The 21,537-nt window shown below is 41.5% G+C and overlaps 1 protein-coding gene across 1 annotated transcript in view; it reads left to right on the top strand.

Annotated features, from left to right (window-relative positions):
• Positions 1 to 21,537, top strand: part of LOC117506558 (cadherin-22-like) — a 766,928-nt gene that overhangs the window by 527,316 nt on the left and 218,075 nt on the right. The window contains exon 6 of the mRNA XM_034166074.1: positions 16,717 to 16,884. Coding sequence (XP_034021965.1) covers positions 16,717 to 16,884 — 168 coding nt within the window. The remainder of the gene's footprint in view (positions 1 to 16,716; positions 16,885 to 21,537) is intronic.

Here is a 21,537-nt window from a genome sequence, read left to right as displayed (position 1 = left end):
ATTAAATATTGTTAATGTGATTCCACGTGTTGTGTATCTCAGTAAGTGATAATAATGATAATAACATACAGTTGTCCTGCGGTATGCATTTTTGCATTTTCAGAGTCCCTCTGTCCAGTGGCGCAAGCAAAAAAAAATTCTAAGGGTGGCTAGTGGGGCTAGGCAAAATTTTAGGGTGGCATACCCGACCAAAAAAAAACAAAAAAAAAAAACTATTTGATATACTGAATTTACAGTATATTTATATATTTAAACACTGATTTTTTATTATTGCAATCACACTTTAATTACATTAACTTAATATATTTGGGTTATTCAACTATTCATGACAGAATACAATGACTGAGACAAATTTGACAAAACTGTACTGTTATTGTTTCTTGCAGATTAACAGGCCAGCATCAGGGTATGGAGGGCACCCTTTATCACCACAAGATGGCGGTGTTGTGCTAAGAATTTGGGCACAGAAAACACCTAATTCAGTAGCAGAACGTTACCTGCAGGCCCAGGAATCGTTGCTTCATCGTGTGCACCTTCTGTCCCTGTTCTCTCCCTGGACACATCCTCACTGCCTACTTCTACATCTGGGTTCTCCTTCTCATGATTATCCCTTTTCTCCCCTGTAGTACTTCCACTCTTGCCGAAAAAATGTGAAATATCACGTTTTCGTTTCATCCTCTGACCTCTGTAGATTGACAGCAATTCAGCAAAGTGGTTTCCGCTTAGCATGCTAACTTCAGAGAGTATACAAACGAGTCACACATTCAGTATGCACGTATATAAAGTATATTCAAGTATTTCCACTAAAAATTGCACTGTATAAAAATTGTAAACACTGTATACCATACATACCCACACAAGTCCTCTTGTAGTATCACTACTTGCTGCTGCTTCTTGCTTCCATGCCATGCATGCGTCTTTTCAGTTTCAAAATTTGACGTTCTCCAGCTCAGAACTCCGAAGAGGGGGAGGGGGAGGGGGGAGAGAACGCAGCAATGCGGCTGCGTCTACTTTTAGGGCCCGAGCACTGAAGGTGCGGAGGACCCCATTGAGCTCTGTTTCTTATTATTATTATATTATATATTATTGTTGTTGTTGTTGTTGATGATGATGTTGCTGTTGCTCTTGTTTTAACACCATTTTCACATGATTAACTGTTGTGATTTAAAATATATTCCCTAAATCCACACAAATCCAATGCGCCCTCATGTGGTGGCTGAGGGGTGGCTCAGAGTAATCTGGTGGTGGCTGTAGACACCCCCAGCCACCACATGGGGGTGCCACTGCCTCCGTCCATGCCCAGTCACCCGAGAATGACCGATATTCGCCCGAGTTAGACGAGCCACTGAAAATGCATACCGCCCTCCAAAAGCATGTTATTGTATTATTATTGTGTAATTAAGCTTAATAGCCAAATATTTATGACAACAAGATTTTCCTGAGACTGAAATCTGCTTTGTGTACCTTATTTGTATTACTAGCACGTTGCCTTTGGGGATCCAAGGGTTCTAGATTTGGTGGTGTTTATAAAATAGGTAGCTAACGTTTTTCAAGGGTAATAATAACTTTTTGCAAAGTTTTTATAATGATTTTAAGTGAAAGTGCAGGAAATTAAAATGAGAAAGTTTTGTGAATAATTATATTTAATATTTGGCCCACTTAGTTCATTTTAAAACTGTTAACATTCCTTTGATTTACTCTTTTTTACTTTTAATATTCTGTGTTACCAATGTATTATGTAATGAGTCCTTGTTTTGAAGTTGCATCAATTTTAGCAAACACATCAGCAAGTGACCTTGATCTGGAAAAAAGCGACATATAACTGCCCATGTGAGGCAACTTGGCTTTTTATAGATGATTTATTGCTCCCTGCTGGAATGGCATGTGAGTCTAGAATGTAATTATCAACATCCATTGTTCACTCTTGTTACGTAATACCCACAATTTGGGCAAAATTATTACTCCTATCAATGTTCCGTTTTGGCGCCATCCTTGACCCAAAATGCATAAGTATACCATACGGCAAATGTCAGCAATCCCCAGTTTGTCTGTATTTGAAGGTACACACACACACATACACAGAGGCCACTTGGATTTTAATATATATGTAGATTGTTGCACTGGAGGCCAAATATCGCAAAGGACCGGGTTCGGGTAGGCTGGGGGACAACACAACACAAAGCAAGTTGTTGGTATTTTAGCAGTAATCAGTTCTTAGTGGCCTTTGACACCTTTCTTTATTGATCCTTCTCAATTAGAGTCCATTGGACACTGCATACATCTTTGTGCATTTTTATGAGTTTTTACACACATACCACTGAATTGTGGTGACCTGAAGAAATTTCACTGTGCCATTGAACCTCATGTATCAACCCACTATTCATTCTGCAGTATCTTTAGGTAGTGAAACAAACTGTAACATGTGGATTTCACATATGGTTTGGATTACATTTATATCATAAATGAATTACATGACAGACTGATTGCAGGCATTTTTAAATGTATATTTACACCCAATCAAACAAGCCAAACTATCAAAATGAGCACAACACTTAAAGAGATGACCTTTTATTGGTCAGTGATGCAGTTTCAGAACTAAATCCATGAAGATTAGCAATAGCCTTAAATGCTTTTTATACCCATACACCGTAAAAATCTTTGGTTGTATATAGAAATCATGCCATCGTGCAAACACAGCTCCCCTATTTAGCATATTTCAGTGAAACGTGACACAGTGGTAGCACACCATATGAAGATATACATGAAGGGCAATCATTTTGGTTAATTATCATTACAGAGAGATACGAGGTCCGATAGAAAAGTATCAGACCTTTATATTTTTTGCAAAAACCTGATGGATTTGAATCACGTGTGCTTGCATGAGTCAACTTTGAACCTTCGTGCACATGCGTGAACTTTTTCACGCCTGTTGATTGCGTCATTTGCTGGTAAGCAACCTTTGTGTGAGGACGTATGTAGCGCTCTCGGCAGATTTTCATTGCAAGGAAAATGGCGGAACGACTTGGAGCAGCACTGCATCAAATTTTACCAGAAACTAGGTGACAGCCAGGTGGAAACCATTCGGAAAATTCAGACGGCTTTCGGTGACGATGCTATGGGCATCACACAGATTAAGGAGCGGTACAACCGGTTTAAAGACGTCCGCACAACGGTGGAGAGCGATTCATGCTCCAGGCGGCCATCAATGTGCTGAAATGACCAGATCATTTCCAAAGTGAATGCTGTGGTGATGCGGGACCGTCGTGTGACTATCCGAGAAATTGCGGAAGAGGTGGACATCAGCACTTTTTCGGCACATTCCACTGTGACAGAAGATTTGTCCATGAAAAGAGTGGCGGTGAAATTCGTACCGAAGCTGCTGACGGCGGAGCAAAAGCACCTTCCTCTTGATGTCACACAGGACATGCTGGACTCCGAAAATGATGCCCACCTCTTCCACAATTTCTCGGATAGTCACACAACTGAAAAGCCACCAAAAGCCGTCTGAATCTTCCAAATGGTTTCCACCTGGCTGTCGCCCAGTTTCAAGCAAAATTTTATTCAGTAGCGCTGCTCCATTCGTTCCGCCATTTTCTTTGCAATGAAAATCCGCCGAGAGCACTACACACGTCCTCACACAAAGGCTGCTTACCAGCAAATGACGCAATCGACAGGCGTGAAAAAGTTCACGCATGCGCACGAAGGTTCAAGGTTGGCTCATGCAAGCACAGGTGATTCAAATCCATCAGGTTTTTGCAAAAAATAAAAAGGTCAGATACTTTTCTAACAGACCTCATATCATACTGTGAGATCTTGACTAAATTGCAACTCCTGCAAAGCCATTTAATGTATTTCAGTGAAAGTGGTAGTGCACCATGAAAAAATTGAAATATAATTTTAGTCTGACATCTTAATGGATTTGAATGAAACTTGACACAATGCAAATGTCAAGATGTGATGAAGGAAAATAACTGCATCCAGGATCTTCAAAGGGAAAATAATTGGACTATTTTTAATCTGTTTTTTAACTGTATTTGTTAATTACATGTACAGAGGTTGACCAGTTTTTTAACTGGGATATTTCATCATAAAAAGATTTACTATCACCAATATGTAATATATACTTTACAGTACAAGCAACTAGTATGGCAGGACATGGGGTATCATTTCATGAACTTGATCACATGTCAACATAGAAACATGACCAACAGGTGAAAACAAGCCCATCTAAAGTGAATCAATGGATAATAACATTTTAGTCACTGGTATGGAAACAAATCAATAAACTCAAGTTGTGAAAGTGTCATTTGACAAAATCAGAGAATAATCACTGTTCCAGCTGAACAGCCGGCAGAAAATCTTTGGAAAATTTCATTTTTTTATTATTATTATTTGTATGAAACACTCTGAACTGCAAATATGTTTGAAGTTCATGAATCTAGCAGAATCTAAAACTCTTCAAGCAATTCATCAAGCAAGGAATATGTTGGTTCCTGGCAACATACTGATACTGTTTTTGGATACTGTTCACAGAGAGGAGAGATATACTGTAACTTAAACGGGATATTTAATTTGAAGCAGCATTATTTTCACTTCAATCTTCAAAGTATGTGCATATCAATTTGTAGCATGATTTTGATGAATGGGCAAAGGGAAACAATCAAACAATGTAAGAACTGTTTAAAAAATATGTATAGGTGCATTAGGGCTCCTTCACACATAGTGCAAATTTGTTCAATTTGCGCATAAAGTGTGCATGAAGCAGGAATCATGTGCAAAATGTATAAAATCGTAGCTGCCTTGTACATCTGTTGCTACAACTATTTGCGCACACCAGTGGCTGAAACACAGGCACGCAGGTGCTGGCCAAATTCCAGGTGACACACGAACATCTAACACCGCTCATTTGGCACTTAGAAAATGTGTGGCCATTCGTAGTATCATCACAAAAACAGTCTGCAGACAATCACTGTCAAGCTGGCAGTGAAATTTGCCTAAGTGCCCCACGACTGTGAAGTTGCACATGGCTTGCCAGAGTGTCGGCTCCCCGCACAACATGTGTGTGCATGCGTTTCTCCTAATTTTTCCTCCCATCTTCAGCACCTGGATCGGGTGTTTGAGCGGTTGTGGCGTTATGGGTTGAAATTGCGCCCAGACAAGTGTAGGCTGTTGCAGCGAGAGTTAACATTCCTAGGACATGTGGTGGATCAATATGGGGTGAGACCTGATCCGGAAAAAGTTTGTGCTGTCCTGGATTGGCCTGTTCCGACTACTATTAAGCAGGTCAGGGCATTTTTAGGGTTAGCTGGATACTATAGGCGATTTGTTGCTGGGTTTGCTAAATTAGCTCGGCCCCTGAATAGGCTTTTGACAGGTATTCCTGTGGATAAGAAGTCACAGTCCAAGAAGGTAAATTGGACTACGGTGTGTCAAGCCTCGTTTGATGTCCTTAAAAAGGCTTTAACGCAGGCTCCTGTTCTGGCATATGCTCATTATGATAAGCCTTTTATCTTGTATACTGATGCTAGTAACCAGGGACTTGGTGCTGTTTTGTCTCAGGTTCAGGATGGCCAGGAACGTGTTGTAGCGTATGCTAGTAGGAGTTTGCATCCAAGTGAACAGAATGATGCGAATTACAGCTCGTTTAAACTTGAGCTGTTGACCTTGAAATGGGCCGTGACTGAAAAATTTAAAGATTTTTTAACAGGAGTAGAGTTTATCGTCTATACAGACAATAACCTTTTGGCTCATTTGCAGACAGCACATCTTGGAGCAGTGGAGCGACGTTGGGTGGCACAGCTAGCTTCATTTAATTACACAGTGAGATATCGCTCAGGCAAAGCTAATGTCAATGCTGATGTTTTGTCCAATTTCCTGTTCCATCGAAAGGGGTTATAGCGTCAGCAGAGAGGCATGGCCAGGGGTTAATGGTTAGTGCAGTTGTTGGGGTAATGCCTGAGGATGGATGGGGAGAGGCTCAAAGTTTGGACTTAGATATCCAGGCTGTTAAGGGATATGTTGTTGAGGGGAGTGTTCCAACTCGCTCCCATCGTTTAGCGCTTACTGGCCCAGCCCAAAAATTACTTCGGCAATGGAAAAAGTTGACAGTGGTAGAAGGTGTGTTATATCGGACCTTTATTGATGGACGGAGTCATGAGGAGTATCGTCAGATTGTATGTCCGGGTTGCCGTTGTGAGGAAGTTTAGCAGAAGATTCACGAGGCTGGGGCTCACCTCGGCGTGGATAAGACCCTTGTTCAGCTTCGCCAAAAGTTTTATTGGCCTGATATGGAAAGGGAGGTACGGGCATTTCATGAGAAGTGTGTCGTGTGTAGACTCCAAAAGAGCCGTGTTGAGCCCAGAGCCCCACTCAATTCAATTGGAGCCACCTACCCATTGGAGGTTATTGGGTTGGATTTTTTAACCCTTGGCCGACCAACAGATACATATCAAAATATTTTGGTTGCAACTGATCAATTTACCCGTTTTGCATGGGCAGTTCCCACTTTAGATCAGTCTGCACAAACGACGGTTAAAATGCTTTGGAAGCATATAATACAGCAGTTTGGTTGCCCTGCATGGTTTCACTCTGATCGTGGTCTGAATTTTGAGTCTGCTTTAATGCGGCAACTCTGTGAGTTGTATGGGATAGGTAAAAGCAGGACAACATCGTATCACCCCGGGGGTAATGGTGGTGTAGAGCGTTTCAATCAAACGTTGTTGAATATGCTCCATTCATTGGAAGAGGAGAGACAGCGTAGTTGGCAAAATTACATTCCAGAGTTGGTTCATGCTTATAATAATACAGTGCGTAGTGCGACGGGTTATGCCCCTTCGTTTTTGATGTTTGGCAGACATTTACGACTTCCTGTGGATGCGGGTCTTGGGTTAAGTCCTGAGCAGTTATTGTTTGATTTGACAGGGTGGGTGAAAGATCATCACTGCAAACTTGCGTTGGCCTACAATATAGCGCGTCAGAAAGCAGCTACTGTGGCCTCCCAGCGTAAATGTCAGTTTGATAAAAATGCTAAAGCCTTGCCTCTGGTACCTGGGGAGCGTGTGTGGATACAAAATAGACGTCGTGAGGGGAGGGGTAAGTTAAGTACCTGGTGGGACCCTGAACCCTATGTAATTTTGGACTGTGTAGGGAATACCGGGGTTGTATATAGAGTGCGCCCAGAGAAAGGGGGGCGCGAGCAGACTGTGCACAGGAATGCTTTAAAAGTGTGCATCGCACCCCAGGTTGAGCCTGGGTCACCGGCTAGAGGATGGACCCCCCAGGTTTCGGGACATGAAATTCCTGTTTGGTATGGGTTCTTCCCAGCTGTACCTGAGCAGCGGCCGTTGGATGCCCCCCAGGATGTGCCTCGTTGCTCCACTCGCGTAAATTTTGGCCGACCGCCTTCCCGTTATCCTGATTAGTCTCTTGTGTGTGTTGCAGGGACTGGCAATGATAAAGTGTGGGGGGGATGTAATCCAGCCTTGGGGGGAATTTCTTTTGTTGGTTGGATTTTGGAGTTTGGCTCCTTAGTGGTTGTTATGGTAACCTCAGGCGCACCTGACCTCTCTTGGATAATTGCAATCAGTTCACCTGGAGTGGGTGTGTGAGGTGGTGGATAAGAGGGGCTCTGTAGTGTGAGGTAGGGAGAAGCACTCCATGGAGAGAAAAGGATTCGGCGGCGGGAGGTGTAAAGAGCAGCCGGTATAAGGAGTGACTAGACAATAGGAGTCGTATCGACATTGACGTCACGAGTTCCAGCTGAATGCTCGCACCGGAGAAAACACCACAACGCGGATTATATGTGGCAGCAGGGGAGAACCCTGCCATGTCTGTAAGTACACTTTATGTGTTTGTGAAGTGGTGTTTCCAACAAAAAGTGGAGTTTCCTTGGAGGAGGACAGTGGTCGTGCGCTCGTTGGCCTGGGTGTGTGTGTGTTAGGTGCACGGGAGGATAAGTGACGGAGAGGAATGCCAGGAGGAGAGACGAGTGACGCGGAGGTGTTGCATGCAGTAGCCGGGGAGGAACCCTGCTTGGCAAGAAAGACTACGTTGTGCCACATCGGAGGAAAGGAGGACAAGCCCCCTAAGTTGATAGTTGGGAAGATGTTTGCGGATTGGCGGACGCTTGGTTGGACCTGGACTGGCTGTTCCCGCCTATTGACTGCATGGTTTTTGTGCTGGAGGTTTTGTATTTTAATTAGAGTTTGAGATTTTGTATTTTATTTTTTTATTTTTTAGTGTTTAGAAGATAGTAATAAATTATTAATTTATGGTTTGCCTTGTTTGGTCACTTCAGCTCTTATTGGTAATAATCAGTTAAATTGGCCACTCAGTGTTTTAAATCCATTTGTCAAAAATCATAATATTTTACAAAAACCCTCATTACACGCGCGCTCCCCCCAACACATGTGTACATGTGGTTCACTACTCCCATTCCCCGCAGGTGAGGCATCGCTCATCTGATCACAGAGTGACATCTTGATCTGTGTGCTGACAGGACAGGGGGCATGGCTGGCTGCCCACAGCTGTTGAGACATCTCCAGTTCTGGACATCACAGCTGCAGCACACATCCTGTGTTTTGACAGACAGGCACATGTGTGTGCTTGTGTGGAAATACATAAAAACATAAAAATGGACTGTCAGTCCATTTGGACATGCAGCAGGTGATCTGAATGTCACATCTGACAGGACACGCATGTCGGGCTGTGAGCAGCGCGCTGCAGGACCAGGACAACCCAAAAGGATGACAAATACACCACTTTCAGTCACGTATCAGCATAAATATGCCATTTGGTCAGTTACTACAATGCTTTTTTCTTTTTTTAGAATATACATTTACCTGCTTGTTGATTTTAGCATTTCACATTCCTGTTATAACACAGTGATTGTAGTGGAGTGGTTTCCGTCTGGTAATCAGAGTGTGTGGGTTCAAATCCCATGACTGGTATTTTTTTTAACCAGGGTTATTTAACCATGGGGTTCTGTATTGCATCCCTTTTATGTATTATTTATATCAACCCCGTGATATTTACTAATTATACAGCTGTTTTTTTTATTTGCCTCCACTTTATTTGCCTCCACTTCAGCGGCACGATGTGGTGCACCTCGTCCCATGGAACACAGTACGAGCAGTGTTCGAAAGACACCGTCACATGCACAAACTGTCACACTGGCATCGTGCATGTCTGCCCCCGGCACAATGTTTCGTGGTGCGCTCATATGAGCTCTACCGCCGTGAGTTGGCATGAGTTGTATGCATTCGCACTATGTGTGAAGGGGCCCTTATTTTGGAGAGTTGCAGAGATGAAGAAGGGGTACGTAAAGCACACTAATAATGATAATTATAAATGATAATGAAGTATGAAGTGATGTTTATTAAGAAGAGGAATTCAGTGGTTTAGTGAGGGATGGATGGTAGGACAGTGAGTGGGTTATGTAATTATTGGATAACATTTTGTAAGATTAAATCGGCAAGGCCATACAATAATTACGGAAAAACCCCAACGGTCAAAACGACCCCCTGTGAGCAACCACTTGGCAACAGTGGGAAGGAAAAACTCCCTTTTAACAGGAAGAAACCTCCAGCAGAACCAGGCTCAGGGAGGGGCAGTCCTCTGCTGGGACTGGTTGGGGCTGAGGGAGAGAACCAGGAAAAAGACATGCTGTGGAGGGGAGCAGAGATCAATCACTAATGATTAAATGCAGAGTGGTGCATACAGAGCAAAAAGAGAAAGAAACACTCAGTGCATCATGGGAACCCCCCAGCAGTCTAAGTCTATAAGGGATGGTTCAGGGTCACCTGATCCAGCCCTAACTATAAGCTTTAGCAAAAAGGAAAGTTTTAAGCCTAATCTTAAAAGAAGAGAGGGTGTCTGTCTCCCTGATCTGAATTGGGAGCTGGTTCGAGAGGAGAGAAGCCTGAAAGCTGAAGGCTCTGCCTCCCATTCTACTCTTACAAACCCTAGGAACTACAAGTAAGCCTGCAGTCTGAGAGCGAAGTGCTCTATTGGGGTGATATAGTACTATGAGGTCCCTAAGATAAGATGGGACCTGATTATTCAAAACCTTATAAGTAAGAAGAAGAATTTTAAATTCTATTCTAGAATGAAGAGAGGCCAATATGGGTGAGATATGCTCTCTCCTTCTAGTCCCTGTCAGTACTCTAGCTGCAGCATTTTGAATTAACTGAAGGCTTTTCAGGGAACCTTTAGGACAACCTGATAATAATGAATTACAGTAGTCCAGCCTAGAGGAAATAAATGCATGAATTAGTTTTTCAGCATCACTCTGAGACAAGACCTTTCTAATTTTAGAGATATTGCGCAAATACAAAAAAGCAGTCCTACATATTTGTTTAATATGCGCATTAAATGACATATCCTGATCAAAAATGACTCCAAGATTAGTATTAGTATTACTAGAGGTCAGGGTAATGCCATCCAGAGTAAGGATCTGGTAAGACACCATGTTTCTAAGATTTGTGGGGCCAAGTACAATAACTTCAGTTTCATCTGAGTTTAAAAGCAGGAAATTAGAGGTCATCCATGTCTTTATGTCTGTAAGACAATCCTGCAGTTTAGCTAATTGGTGTGTGTCCTCTGGCTTCATGGATAGATAAAGCTGGGTATCATCTGTGTAACAATGAAAATGTAAGCAGTGCTGTCTAATAATACTGCCTAAGGGAAACATGTATAAAGTGAATAAAATTGGTCCTAGCACAGAACCTTGTGGAACTCCATAATTGACCTTAGTCTGTGAAGAAGAGTCCCCATTTACATGAACAAATTGTAATCTATTAGATAAATATGATTCAAACCACCGCAGTGCAGTGCCTTTAATACCTATGGCATGCTCTAATCTCTGTAATAAAATTTTATGGTCAACAGTATCAAAAGCAGCACTGAGGTCTAACAGAACAAGCACAGAGATGAGTCCACTGTCTGAGGCCATAAGAAGATCATTTGTAACCTTCACTAATGCTGTTTCTGTACTATGATGAATTCTAAAACCTGACTGATACTCTTCAAATAGACCATTCCTTTGCAGATGATCAGATTAGTACATTGCTTCCTCTTACTCCTTTTTAGACAGAAAATTAAATCTTAATTTATGGTCCTGTTTTTTGTTTTTTAGAATGTGGTGTATTTTTTACAACTTATATTGCCAATAATCTTGAATTAGCGCACCACGAAACATTGCCCGACAGGCAGGCATGCATGCACGATCCCGGTGCAAGAGTTCTTGCATGTGACAGTGTCTTTCGAGTAGGAAGGCAGTGCGAGGTGCCCCACATCACGCTTATGTGGAATAAACAAAAAATAAAAACCAGCTGGCACCTGTGGAACCACATCCTGCCGCTTATATGGAATAAATAAAAAATAAAAACCAGCTGGTACCTGTGGGACCACATTGTGCAGCTTATGTGGAAAACAAAAAAAAAAAAATCATACCACCCACGGGAGTCAAACCAGCGCCTTCCAAAAGCTCTGATTGACAGTCAGAAACTGAGCTACAGAGCTGTCCTTTGAAAGCTGTGGGAACCTGCCTTATATCAGGAAGGACATGGAAGTATTATAAAAAAAAAAAAAATCACACACCATATAAAAACACCGCATTTATCAAGCGGGCAATACAAATATGATCCGTGTGCTCTGATCATGTCCACATCTACTGGTTCGGTGCATCCAGTCACACCCTTGTGCGTGTCCTGCCCGACACGTGTGTCTTGTGGATGGCGCGCCACAGCACAGACACTGCGTCATGTGGAGCAGAGCTCACGTGGGTCACGTGACAGTTAAATTGCCAGCTGCATGTTCTGATCTGATGGTCCGTTTCAATCTGGTGGGGTAGCCTGTCAATGGGCTGCAGCATGCACATGCCACGGCGATATATGTTTTTATTTACTTGCATATGTACTTATATATATATATATATATATATATATATATATATATATATATACGAGGTCTATTAGAAAAGTATCGGACCTTTTTATTTTTTTCAAAACCTGATGGATTTGAATCACGTGTGCTTGCATGAGCCAACCTTGAACCTTCGTGCACATGCGTGATTTTTTTCACGCCTGTCGGTTGCCTCATTTGCTTGTAAGCAGCCTTTGAGTGAGGATGGGTATAGTCTCTCGTCGTTTTTTCTTTGCAAGGAAATGGCAGAACAACATTAGCAGCGCGACTTCATCAGATTTTGCCAGAAAGTGGACCACAGCCAGGTGGAAACCATTCGGATTATTCAGACGGCTTTTGGTGACGATCCTCTGGGCATCACACAGATTAAGGAGAGGTACAACCGGTTTAAAGACATCCGCACAACGGTGGAGAGTTTGCCGCGCTCTGGTCGGCCATCACCATGCTGAAATGACGAGATCATTTCCAAAGTGAACGCTGTGGAGATGTGGGACCGTCGTGTAATTATCCGAGAAATTGGGGAAGAGGTGGACATCAGCACTTTTTCGGCACATTCCGCTGCGAAAGAAGATTTTGCCATGAAAAGAGTGGCGGCGAAATTCATTGGCACGAAGCTGATGGTGCAGCAACAGCGCCTCCGTGATGAAGCCTCACAGGACATGCCCTGACATGCCCAGATCTTGCACCATTCAGAAGATTCAGACGGTTTTCGGTGGCTTTTCAGTCATGTGACTATCCGAGAAATTGTGGACGAGGTGAGCATGTCACAACAAGCATTATTATTGCTTATCCTTGCACACGCTGTTTGATGCACATTTTCTTCTACTCGCACCCATCTTGTGTGTTTTTAAGAGCTGACGTAACATGTGAATTTCTCCACTGTGAGATCAATAAAGTCTTATCTTATTTATGTCCACATAAGGGCAACAAGCAAACACACATGCATCACAGTGGGCAGTTGTTAGTTCATGTCTGTCCAAACACAGTACCTGTTGTCCAGCTGGGATGTCCAGATCAACAGACCTCCACGGCTGCTTCTGTCCGCAGCCACACCTGCTGTCAGTTTAGCACACACACCAAAGCCACACTCACTTCGACAAATGTCACTGCCAGCACAACAATGACTGTCTGCAGACTGTTGTGTTAATGCTGCAAATGGCCACAACATTTTCTAAGTACCATGCAAGCGGTGTTAGGTGTTCATGTGTGTCACCTGGAAGTTGGCCGACACCTGCCGAGAGAGGGATCAATAGGCTTGCACAGCGCACACTGTCTTTCAGCCGCTGGTATGTGTGAGTAGTTGTAGCAACAGGTGTATGAGGCCTTCAAGGCAGGGACGATTTTACACATTTTGCACACAATTCCTGCTTCATGCACACTATTGTGATGGGGCCCATAGTAATGCACCATGGGAGTGTGGGGTTTTAAATGTTGTTAATGTGGTTCATGTTACACTCAACAAAAATATAAACGCAACACTTTTGGTTTTGCTCCCATTTTGTATGAGATGAACTCAAAGATCTAAAACTTTTTCCACATACACAATATCACCATTTCCCTCAAATATTGTTCACAAACCAGTCTAAATCTGTGATAGTGAGCACTTCTCCTTTGCTGAGATAATCCATCCCACCTCACAGGTGTGCCATACCAAGATGCTGATTAGACACCATGATTAGTGCACAGGTGTGCCTTAGACTGTCCACAATAAAAGGCCACTCTGAAAGGTGCAGTTTTATCACACAGCACAATGCCACAGATGTCGCAAGATTTGAGGGAGCGTGCAATTGGCATGCTGACAGCAGGAATGTCAACCAGAGCTGTTGCTCGTGTATTGAATGTTCATTTCTCTACCATAAGCCATCTCCAATGGCGTTTCAGAGAATTTGGCAGTACTTCCAACCAGCCTCACAACCGCAGACCATGTGTAACCACACCAGCCCAGGACCTCCACATCCAGCATGTTCACCTCCAAGATCGTCTGAGACCAGCCACTTGGACAGCTGCTGAAACAATCGGTTTGCATAACCAAAGAATTTCTGCACAAACTGTCAGAAACCGTCTCAGGGAAGCTCATCTGCATGCTCATCGTCCTCATCGGGGTCTCGACCTGACTCCAGTTCGTCGTCGTAACCGACTTGAGTGGGCAAATGCTCACATTCGCTGGCATTTGGCATGTTAGAGAGGTGTTCTCTTCATGGATGAATCCCGGTTCACACTGTCCAGGGCAGATGGCAGACAGCGTGTGTGGCATCGTGTGGCTGAGTGGTTTTCTGATGTCAATGTTGTGGATCGAGTGGCCCATGGTGGCGGTGAGGTTATGGTATGGGCAGGCATCTGTTATGGATGAAGAACACAGGTGCATTTTATTGATGGCATTTTGAATGCACAGAGATACCGTGACGAGATCCTGAGGCCCATTGTTGTGCCATACATCCAAGAACATCACCTCATGTTGCAGCAGGATAATGCACGGCCCCATGTTGCAAGGATCTGTACACAATTCTTGGAAGCTGAAAATGTCCCAGTTCTTGCATGGCCAGCATACTCACCGGATATGTCACCCATTGATCATGTTTGGGATGCTCTGGACTGGAGTATACGACAGCGTGTACCAGTTCCTGCCAATATCCAGCAACTTCGCACAGCCATTGAAGAGGAGTGGACCAACATTCCACAGGCCACAATTGACAACCTGATCAACTCTATGCGAAGGAGATGTGTTGCACTGCATGAGGCAAATGGTGGTCACACCAGATACTGACTGGTATCCCCCCCAATAAAACAAAACTGCACCTTTCAGAGTGGCCTTTTATTGTGTACCTTGTACCTTGTACCTGTGAGGTGGGATAGATTATCTCAGCATAGAAGAAGTGCTCACTATCACAGATTTAGACTGGTTTGTGAACAACATTTGAGGGAAATTGTGATATTGTGTATGTGGAAAAAGTTTTAGATCTTTGAGTTCATCTCATACAAAATGGGAGCAAAACCAACAGTGTTGCGTTTATATTTCTGTTGAGTGTAGTTTAACAGTGTTGTTAGAGTTATTGATTTATTGTGTTTTTGTAGTACAATTGGTTGAGTCAGTTTAGTTAGGTGTCATGTTGCCGTTACTATGAGTGGGACGGATACTGCATTTAATGGCTGCCACCACCATCCCTGTTTGTCGGTGTGTAAAAATAAAAGTGTGCGTGTGTGCAATTGTGACCACGGACAAACTAGGGAGAACTGACATTTGCCACTTGTTATGCTTATGTATTTTGGACCAAGGATGAATCCCACTAAAATGCAATGTTGATAGGACTAATATGTTTAGAGGAACTACAGATATTAGCTAACAACACTGAACAATGGACATTAATATTTACATCCTAGACTCACAGGCCAGTCCAGCAGGGGGTGGTAAGTCATCTACAGTATATATCAAAAACATGTGTGCATGCATGCATGCATGATTTAATTCAATGTAAGTACATAATATAATTGTAAATATGTTAAAAATACATGGATGACACGAGAAAGTGAAAATACTCCCATTGTGGTCCATTTAAAAATCAAAAGACAAAATAGACAAAATAGAAGTAATAATAAATTAAAATCAAAATAAATTTACTGATAACAATAATGATAATAATTAAAGTTTGTACATAATAACAAGAACCTAAACCATTTATAAATGATATTAAGAAAGTAAATTAACACTATAAAATGATGTGATTAACTGGAAATAAAAGATTTTAGTCTTTTTTCTAAAAACTGTTGAGGTCTAATGGTCTAAAATCATTCTGGACTCACACGCCATTCAGACTCATTATAGAAACTTTGCATAATTTATTGCCACCTTTGAAAAATGTCAGGTACCTATTTTATAGTGCATTGCCTCATGGGCAACACACTAGCATATATATATGCTATATATATATATATATATATATATATATATATATATATATATATATATATATATATATATATATATATATATATATATATGTGTGTGTGTGTGTGTGTATATATATATATTCATAAACAGTGTGTTCCTGAAATAGCACCTTCCAAACCATGAACAAAGTTTGTATCTTATTAATATACATTGTTTCATGTACTTTAACTCCTTTTTGGAAATCCACTTCCCAGGTTGTAAGTACCATGTTACCCACCATAGGTAGTGTGAAGTTGACACTGGGAGTCTAACTGAAGACTGTATATGTGTATTCCAACTCCTTTAAAACAAAAGCACATGCTCTAGACATGTCTTTCTGTGTCCCTGAAAAAGACACATTTGCATTGTTTCAGTCCATCCAGCTCTGAATGGTACAGGCTTAGGCCAGGAAAGTAACCAGTGATGGACTAGAGTCCAGGGGGAGTCATAGACTCTCATCTGCTCCATGCTACCATATCTCGGGGTAAGCACCAGCCCAGTGGGCCTCAGGGCCTGTGTTGTACTTACTTTATCTTCCTTTTTACCCACTATGGAAGAGTTATAATGCAGTTAGTGTGGCTGAGGCCTGCCTTCATTCCGCCCCTATATATTATTCATTTTAATACAGCTGAACCATAAACTGCTATATACACAGAGGCACAAAATGCGACACAATCTCCTCCATCCAGCCTGTCTGTGGATGTGAAATGCAATGTGCTGCACTTGTGCTTCCATAATACAGTGCTTAGCAGAAGTCGATGTTCAAATTGAGACGGGGAATACATTTAGTAATACTAACCTCTAATGTAACCTCTCTGCTTGCTTACTTACTTATCTCCTTTCCTCTGTTTCAATCTCTCAATCATTAGGCATCATCATGACAGCAGTGGCTGACTTGGATCGTGAGACACAGGACCGTTATGAGTTAGTTGTCAAGGCAACAGACATGGCAGGACAAATGGGTGGCCTCTCCGGTTCAACCACAGTGACCATAGTGATCACAGACGTTAATGACAACCCACCACGCTTCCCGCAGAGTGAGTATCTACTGCACATTCCTTTTTGTCAGGCAAAGATTCTGAGAAACAGGTGGAATGCGAGAATGAGGAACACGAGGAAAAGGGGAATGTGAAAATGAGGTGGCGTGTAAGAGGCAGAAGAGGAGAAGAAAATAACGAGCAATGCAAGAGTCATGCGGACTTGTGTTCAACCTGCAGACCAGTAAAGGTGGCATCGGAAACCACAGCTGATGGGCTGCACACTGTCAGAGAAAATCACAGAGCTTAAAATTATGTGCCAATCAAATCCTCAACCCTCAAGTAACACATCAAATGTGCAGATTTGTAGTTTTCAAATGAGATTCCACCATTTTATGTCAGTCTCAAAAAAGGAGATTATGCATTAATTGTGCACTAATTACCTCGGATAGTTGTGTTTACATTGTTTTGTTGTTGTTGTTTGTAACTTTTGTTGGTTTGTTTGTCTTACTGTTTGCAAGATTCCTCAAAAACCTCTGGACTGATCTTCATGACATTTAGTTATAAGGAATGGGACATGAGGCAAGAAAGAAGCAATTAAATCTAACGTGGTCCCAACATTTTTGTCTTATGACATCATATAGGAAAAGTCTCTTATAAAGGAAAAACAGTCAGTTTTGCTTGATGAATTCATCAAGAAAAAACTAAGTTTAAAGGGAAACGCTGGGATTTTTTTTTTTTTTTCAGTCAGGACCAAAACAAAATTAACCAGCACACTACTGATTTAGAACACAGAGTTTCATGTGCCAACTGGTTTATTAATGCAATGGCACGGGGCAATCACAAACAACTGGTAGTAAAACAGCATAGAAAGTGTTCCCCCACACATTAAATCCTCACTAAATATAGATAAACTTTTAAAAACTTGTTTTTAAAAAGGGCAGATTATACAGTTTATCACTTGCCTTAGCCTCATAGCCCCAGTTGGCACTGCTGCCCACTGAGTGATTACCAGTTGACTGTACAAGAAGGGCTGGATCTTATAGAACGAGCAGAACTGTTAACCTGCACACAAACAAATGACTCATTGGATGAACTCAATTCAATTATGGACAGGGTTTCCATATAATAAATATATGTAGTCCCAACTAATTTAAATTAAATTATCTTGCATGGATGTGCTTTATTTGAGTTGGGGCTACATATATTTATTAGATGGAAATCCTGCTCATAACTGAATTGAGTTCATCCAGTGTGTCAGTTTTTTGAGTGTGTGATGGTGTTTGTGAATTAATAATGCACTGATTAATTTCATTTTGGTCTTGAGTGAAAATCTGACTCCCAAAATGTCTGCAAATACAGCCATCTAACAATCCTGGAGTTAAGCCTGTATGATGTTATAAAGTTAATCCAACATGCAATACCATAAATATCTATTTTTGTGGGGTTGGTAGAGCAATGTGCCTTTTAAGTGCCCTTCTAGTTGTAATGTCAAAATAATGTTGGTGAAATAAATGAAAAAAGCTACTAATCCTCTAACATTCTCTTTTGAGGGTTATAGCATAACACCATTACTATAGCATAACACTATTACTTTAGATAGATCTGCTGGAACAGCATCTGACAGTCTCCTTGATTAAATTTGATACATCTCCATGCACCTTTTCTGATTTCTGTACAAATCCTTTTTTCATCCCAGTAAATCATATTTACCCAGTCAGAGGGATAAACCCTGTAGGATTAAAGTATTTCTATTCGGTGGTGTGAGAAACAGATACAGTTAGGAATTCAGATACATAAATAAGAAGCAAAGCAAGGTGACATATTCTACATCTAAAGACTTTCATGTTTTAACATAGTTTGCATCTTGGGATAAATGTGGCTTCACCTAAATGTAACATTGATCTTATTAACTCCTTAATATAGACTGTAGAGACTCTTCTAAGACTTCATCAGTTTATTCTTTCATTTTAAAATTGCAGTTTTAACACATCTACAAAAGTTTAACTCAAATACTTTTTAAATTTACATATTTTTATTGCCTTGATCAGGGGCAGCTGCAGCTTAAATGATGGAGCAAATTGTGTGCTACCTAGATGAGTGATGCAGTTGGTGCCCTTAAGGCTAAAGTGACTTGTTCAAAACAATGCTGAGCTTTTAGATACCTTGTTTCCTTCAACTTCACACAAATATGGGTTAAAGATTCGGTGGAATAAAAAGATTTCACCCATAAAAATAAGTCCTTGTTTTGGATAGAAATGCCTCTTAAAAAACACAATTCACTGCCTGATAGAAATCGACCACTGACCCCAATGACAAAAACAAGGATTTTTGGCTGATATTGCAGAGGTAATCCCACAATACACCTACATAGAGCACAGTTGTGCTCATACGTTTACATACCCTGACAGAATATGAATAATAACACTAAAACTTTTTTTCACTCATGGTTAGTGGTTGTGTGAAGCCATTTCTTGTCAAACAACCGTGTTTTCCCTTTTAGTCACTGCATAATAGCAGAAACTAACCAAATGACCCTGATCAAAAGTTTACATACCCTGGTGATTTCAGAGTGATAACATGCACACAAGTTGAAACAAACATATTTGAAGGCTACTAAAGTTAACCATCCTCTCCTGTGATCTGTTTGTTTGTAACCAATATGTCTGTATACAAGGACAGTGAGTTTCTGGGCTCCTGACAGACCCTTGCATCGTTCATCCAGTGCTGCACTGATTTTTCTGGTTTCTGAGTTATAGGAAAACTAATAGAATTATCAAAGAGTTGTTGGAAAGGGGAATTGAAATGTATAAAACTGTAAAGGGATATAAAAAGATTTCCAAGGGACTGAGACTGCCAATTAGCAGTGTTCAAACTGTAAACAAGTGGAAAATGAGGGAAACCAAAGCATCGTCAGGTAGACTAACAAAAATTTCAGCAACAGTTGTCAGGAAAATTTTTCAAGATGCAACTACGCTAATGTCCCAGTTGCAATATGCCAAACAGCACAGAGGACAAAGTCATTTGGACTGATGAGACCAAAATTTAATTTTTTAGCCACAGCAATAAATGTTATATTTGAGTGGAGTCAACAAGGCCTTTGATGAAAGGTGCACCATTCCTACTGTGAAACACAGAGCTTGATCACTGATATTTTGGGGACGTATGAGCTACAAAGGCACAGGAAACTTGGTCAAAATTGATTGTAGGATGTATTCAGCATGTTATCAGAAAATACTGTTGGAAAATTTTCACTCATCAGCTGGGAAGCTGCTCATGGGACGTATTTAGACATTCCGACATGATAACGATCCAAAACACAAGGCCAAGACTTGTTATTGGCCACAGCAGAATAAAGTGAAGGCTCTGGAGTGCCCATCTCAGTCTCTTGACCTTATTGAGCCACACTGGGAGATCTCAAACATGCAGTTCCTGCAAGACAGCCTAGGAATTTACAGGAACTGGAGGCTATTTTGCAAGAAGAATGGGCAGCTTTACCATCAGAGGAAATAAAGAGCCTCGTCCACAACTACCACAAAAGACTCCAGTTTGTCATTGATGTTAAAGGGGGTAATACACGGTATTAGGAACTGGGGTATGTAAACTTTTGATCAGGGTCATTTTGGTAGTTTCTGTTGTTATTATGATTTTAAAAGCGTAAACATAGTTGTCTGACAATAAATGACTTCACACAACGACTAACCATGAGTAACAAAAACGTTTCTGTGTTATCATTCATATTCTCTGAACACTGGCCAAAAAAATGTAAACTCATGAGCATGAATGTGAAGCAGGGGTGGTGGCCAAGTGGTTAATTTGCTTGGTTCCAGTGCAGAAGGTTCCGGGTTGAAATCCCACCCCTGCCACATTTCTCCATGTAATGTGGAGTTGCGTCAGGAAGGGCATCCGGCGTAAAACCTGTGCCTATTCAACATGCAGATCCACCTTTGATTTGCTGTGGCGACCCCGAGTGCAAACAAGGGAGCAGCCGAAGGGACTTACTTTTTATGAGCATGACTGTATATGTGGTGAGGTTGGGCCACAGGGATCAAAATCAAATCCCTTGACGTTGACCCTAAAGATCTTGACCTTTCGCAACGTGAACCCTTTTGCATCAATTCCAGGGTCAACCATCATTTACGTACAGGCTGTTCTCATTCAGCATTCAGAGTTAAATGTATGAAAAGTAATGCAAAATAATTTGTAAATAATGCATGTAATCATCAGCTGTAAGTCTGCCATTACATGATAAAGATAAAAAAGTAACATCTCTTCTGACCACTCAAAAATGGGCAATATTTATGGGGCCATTATTGTAGCAAAAGTATTTGCAAATGCTTATTTTGATCTGTGTGTATGTAAACAGATCCACAAATGTGTATAGCAATCTGTGCGCGCAGAAGTATTTGCAAATTCGTATTTTGATCTGTGTGTGTGTAAACAGATCCACAAATGCGTATAGAAATCTGTGTGCATGCAAAAGTATTTGCAAATGCTTATTTTGATCTGTGTGTGTGTAAACACATCCACAAATGCGTAAAAAAAATATGTGCGTGTATCCATGCGTCTGTGAAAATCGGGCCACTCGATTGGATGTGTTCTTATACGTGACGTTTGCTCCAGTTCTGCTATGTTACACCTGTAAATGTCTGCAACGATTTGTGTGTGTGTGTGTGTGTGTGTGTGTGTGTGTGTGTGTGTGTGTGTGTGTGT

The sequence above is a fragment of the Thalassophryne amazonica genome, chromosome 3 (assembly GCF_902500255.1).
Source record: "Thalassophryne amazonica chromosome 3, fThaAma1.1, whole genome shotgun sequence".
NCBI classification, from domain to species: domain Eukaryota; kingdom Metazoa; phylum Chordata; class Actinopteri; order Batrachoidiformes; family Batrachoididae; genus Thalassophryne; species Thalassophryne amazonica.
The sequence above is the reverse complement of the archived record's forward strand: the minus strand, read 5'-3'. Positions and strand labels throughout refer to the sequence as shown.